Here is a 4,534-nt window from a genome sequence, read left to right as displayed (position 1 = left end):
AAGCTTCCTCCCAGGTGATGGACTGATGATGGTCGATCGTTCGTCGATATCTTCCGGCTCAAGATCTTCACCAGCCAATTATTGTGCTCTCTGGCTGCCTGGCTGCCTGCCTAGGTTCAGTGAGCAGCACTGCTTGCTAAGAATGGCCAAGATAAGAGCAGACGGAACCTGAACTGCTCAAAACTACCTCTACCGTGACAGGATTTTGCTTCCAAGACACCAAGAGCTAACTGATCTGTGCCATTAATCAGGTGTTCACTTCTTCTTCTCTGCACACTACCGGGATTCTCTCCCGATAGCGGAAATAACCACGCGGTACATTGCATTGATAAAGCTTGATGTACATCATGCACTTAGTACTAGTAGTGGTGTTACTCTCAGGAACTTCACCGGCATTTTTCGCTAAAAAGGGGGGACTTTACCAGAAATATAATTGAGCTTGGCCAAACGAACCTCGATTGCTACGGAGTCAAGGTTGCAATTTTACAGCCATGATTGCTAGGTTGGTGGTGGTAACGTACAGGTACTGCTGCACGCAACGGCAAGCATTTTTCAGGGTGGCGAAAAGAAACAGCCATCACTTTAATTTCCAAGTGCACAAAAAGAACATTCTTTTACGGAAGATTAATTGGTAGCCAGAAATCCCCAGTCCTTCCACTGCTCTTCAACAGTGTGCAGCCGGCTCTCCCCCGTCCAATGCCATCGAAGCATCGACACAATTCTCTGGACTCTGGAGAAAAAGAGCTCCTGAAAGGACGACGCAGCTGCTGTCTGAAACTGAGCCTCGGAAATTTTGTCGGCAAAGAACGGGGCCCCTGCAGACTGTTTGTGATTCTCAAGTCATGTTAGGAGCACCGCCAAACGTGTTCTCTGAGAAATTAGCTCGCCAAATTCCAGAAGCAAGGTTCTACGAATAGAAGTTACTGGGAAGTTGAGCCCATGGAAAACGCCAGGTGTGAACTAGTAAAGCATTGCAACTTGCAAGCTGCTGTTAAACAGCATGTGCGTGGGGAAAATTATTGAAAATTTAGCGTGTAAAGAATTCCATGAGCAGGATGCTTCTGCAGATCGGAAGCTTATGAGATAAGACGGAATTGTTTACGCTTATGTTAAGTAGCATCAGGAGGGTATCTAATGCAGTAACACATTGTATTTGGCAATCGAGCATCGCTTGCCACTTTGGCCAAAATTAGGATGGAAACTATTGAGGAATCATCACACCACACCACCATGATCGATCTGCAAATGCTGCCACAGCCGCGTTCCTGTGCGCTCTACTATTCTTCAGATGTATTCAGGAGCTTGCAGACAAGATATCTTCTGTGCATGCATGTTGTGCGTGAGCAGCAGAAGAGGAAAAGGCACCAGCATATGCCAGTGGAACTGAGCTTTCTCTCTGGGATGGCATTTCGGCAATCTCTCTTTGAGAACATTCGGATTCACCGGCCTGCGCTGCTTTGGTAAAATGCCGTGGATTGGACGCTGGACAGTCAAAAAAACACATACAAATTAGCCTGAGCAAATAACATATATGCTGCCACTAGCGAGTGCTATCTGCTATGAATCCGATCAGCGTAACAAGACTGATGATTTTTTTAATTACCTCAAAAAAAAGGAGATAGAAGATTCCAAGCAACTGGCACGATGCGACGGTCCTTTGTTTTTTTTCACTGAACAATGGGTCCAATGAATTGTCAGACATCGATCGATCACAGCCTTGTTCTTATCTATCAAAAGTGTCATTTGCCATGATGGAAAAGGAATGAAAGGGAAGGCTCATTCGCCCGGAGGATTTGATGCCCTAACCCCACAGGGAATTCTTTTTAACAGAGCATGCATAGAATGAAAGGATGAGAGTTCAGAGACAAGTTTGTGTGACGCCTATAATCTGCCGCAAAATTTGAATACTATAGGTCATATTTGGTTGTTGGCATTTGGTTGTCTTGCCATAGAAAAATTGTGGGGCTGAGATTCCAATTAAGTGGCGACAGGATATCCAGGTTTTACAGCACAATCTTTTAATTTTATGCAACTGCAGCACAAAAATTTCAATTTTAATTTGAACTTGAAATGGGGATGACCAGGACTTTCGGGGGGGAAAACACTATCACTGGTCGAAACTACTGATCATTTGGACCAAAATTTACGTGAATAAAATTTGAAATTTTCTTTGTCCGGTAGTAGGGTTCGAAGTTAGTACACTCAGAGAACAAAAAACCCGGTTACTGGTGCTAATCTGCCGATAAAAGAGCCACCATTTTCTCTTTCTCCAGAATGTTAGTTACTGTGAAAAGGACATAAGAAGCAGGCAACACACCATTATCTGGAAATTCGTCATGGTTACAATTTGTAAGTTGCATATAATAAAACTAAGGTACTATCTCTCTACATTTCTAGGAAACCAGTATTTCAGCACACTTGATTTACCATTTGTTATGTGCACTCATCTTGCCAACTGGACGTTAGACACCAGCTGTTTGCCTTTTCCTTTCTTTTCATTCTAAAAAGAAAAGGATGTTTGATACCAGCTGTTTGCTTTACTTGAAAAAAAAGATGTGAACCGTTGATAACTATGAGAATAAAAGGTGATATATCAGGTGGTGTGCACTCATCACTTGTTTTCAGTTTTAAAAGTTTGTACGTACAATTAAAAATTAAGTAATACTTGGGCCAGCAATTCTCATCAAATAGAAGGGACAAATAGTACCAAGGAACATTTTCAATATAGCCATCTAGGTAGCTTGCTATCAGTAGCGAATCATGATCTTCCACCATAGCGACTCGATCGGTAGTAGCATTCATAAGAGGACAGGAAAGTACTGATCAAAAGCACGAAGTGACTCCTTGGCGCTTTTGCACAAAGTTGAAAGTTAAAATGACTCATGCGATGATCAGCTCTATCTATGTAAATCGATTGAGTTTAATCTCTATTAGTGAGATTTGTGAAAGGATTTGAACTACCGCATGCATACCGTACCGTGGAGCTTTCACTGTATTAGCAGCAGTGAACTCTTGAGTTTAATCTCTTGGCTTCTTCCTCTGCATATCGTGCTTCTTCATTTGAACTCTGAACACTGCATTTTTATTGAATCCAACAAACAAACCTGCTACCGTGCCACACATATCTCACACCTATGAAGTGAATTATATCAGCTTGTTTTGTTAGACTTGAGGAGACTAGAATTCTCATGCCCTGGTCTGTCTGAAACATATCACCGTTTCAGTTTGTTCAGTGGCCGATGGGCGATTCTGTCAGTGAAAATTACTGCAGGCGTCATGTGCCTCAGCCAACAGAATTGCAGAAGAGAGTACCTGAATCGATGGATGATCTAAGCTTTGCTTTGATGAGATGAGAATATGAGATGCGATCATTAGCAGGAAGCATTGCATGGACTCCAAAAGCAAGCGCACACTCTCTTCTTCACATATGTATATATCGAACAAATTTACATACTACTAAGTACTAAATACTCTACAACAATCCCTCGATTATTCATTAGGAGCTAGCTCGATTTACCATCCTACAGGATCTGAGGAAGCGAATTTTAAACGAGGAAAGAACTTCTGGAAGCGATGGGACACAACGGATTCGACCAAAACCAAGACACTACTCGATCTTCATCTCGGAACCTTTTTTGTTTGTAAAGACCTTCATCTCGGAAGCTTTACTTTGCTTGCACCTTGCCCGTGGCTCGTTGGGTCTCAGCTGGGGGCGGCGGCCGGCGCCTGCGGCTGCTGGTCGGGGCAGTCGGTGCAGACGACGCCGGACTGGTGGCGGTGGAAGTTGGCGATGAAGATGGCGGCCTTGTTGTCCACGTCCCGCTCGCCCACGTACGGCCACCGGCCGCCGTCCTCGTCGCTCGGCCACACCCTCATCACCCTCTTCTCGCAGCCGTAGCCGCCCGCGTCCTCGCCCGCCGACGCGCCTGAGGAGGAGAAGCACCCGCCCATTGCTCGCGCCCCTTGCTTCCTCTCGCTCCTCGCCGCAGCACCCGCCTCGATCTCTTCCTGACGACCGAGCGCGCGAACCAGCCGGAGACCGGAGCTGAGCTGCTGGTGGTGGTGGTGGTGCTTGCTTTCTTGCGCTGCTTGGGCTTCCGATGCCGGGGGTGGGTTGGTGCCACCCCAATTTATAGCCAGGCGAGGGAGGGAGGGAAGGAGGGTGGCGAGCTGTGCGGGGCAGGAGGATCGCGAGGATTCCGCGCAAGTTGGCGGGCGGTTTGGACGGTGGGGATGGATCGGCCGAGGCCTTGCACGCGCCCGCGCGCGATTGGACTGTAGCTGCTGGCGCGCAGCAGCGTGGCTGCCGTTCTTTTTCTCCCCGGAGCTGAAGCGCCTAAACCTGGATTTAGAGGTGCTGTTCAAATGATGGATTCTGATGAATTTTGTTTTTGTATCAGGCTAGGCTCATTGGTCTCACCAGGTGTTTCAGCTTTTTTAACATGAGAAGCTACCACTTGAAACCTTTCCCTGAACCTCCAAGTGGGAGATTTGTTGGAGGGAGAGACGTTGGATTAGCACTCTGGTAGCTGTC

General features: G+C 46.4%; 1 protein-coding gene across 1 annotated transcript; it reads right to left on the bottom strand.

Annotated features, from left to right (window-relative positions):
- Positions 1 to 3,391: 3,391 nt before the first annotated feature.
- LOC117859972 (uncharacterized) lies at positions 3,392 to 4,124 on the bottom strand. Its single transcript, XM_034743180.2, has one exon. The coding sequence runs from the start codon at positions 3,949 to 3,951 to the stop codon at positions 3,703 to 3,705; it is 249 nt and encodes an 82-aa protein (XP_034599071.1). The 5' UTR covers positions 3,952 to 4,124; the 3' UTR covers positions 3,392 to 3,702.
- Between the last annotated feature and the right edge of the window lie 410 nt (positions 4,125 to 4,534).

The sequence above is a fragment of the Setaria viridis genome, chromosome 1, assembly GCF_005286985.2.
Source record: "Setaria viridis chromosome 1, Setaria_viridis_v4.0, whole genome shotgun sequence".
NCBI classification, from domain to species: Eukaryota; Viridiplantae; Streptophyta; class Magnoliopsida; order Poales; family Poaceae; genus Setaria; species Setaria viridis.
Note: the sequence above shows the minus strand (reverse complement) of the source record. Positions and strands in the feature narration are given on the sequence as shown.

Bases quoted from the DNA above. Each gene is read 5' to 3' on its own strand.
- LOC117859972 (XM_034743180.2), bottom strand. From the start codon at position 3,951: ATGGGCGGGTGCTTCTCCTCCTCAGGCGCGTCGGCGGGCGAGGACGCG.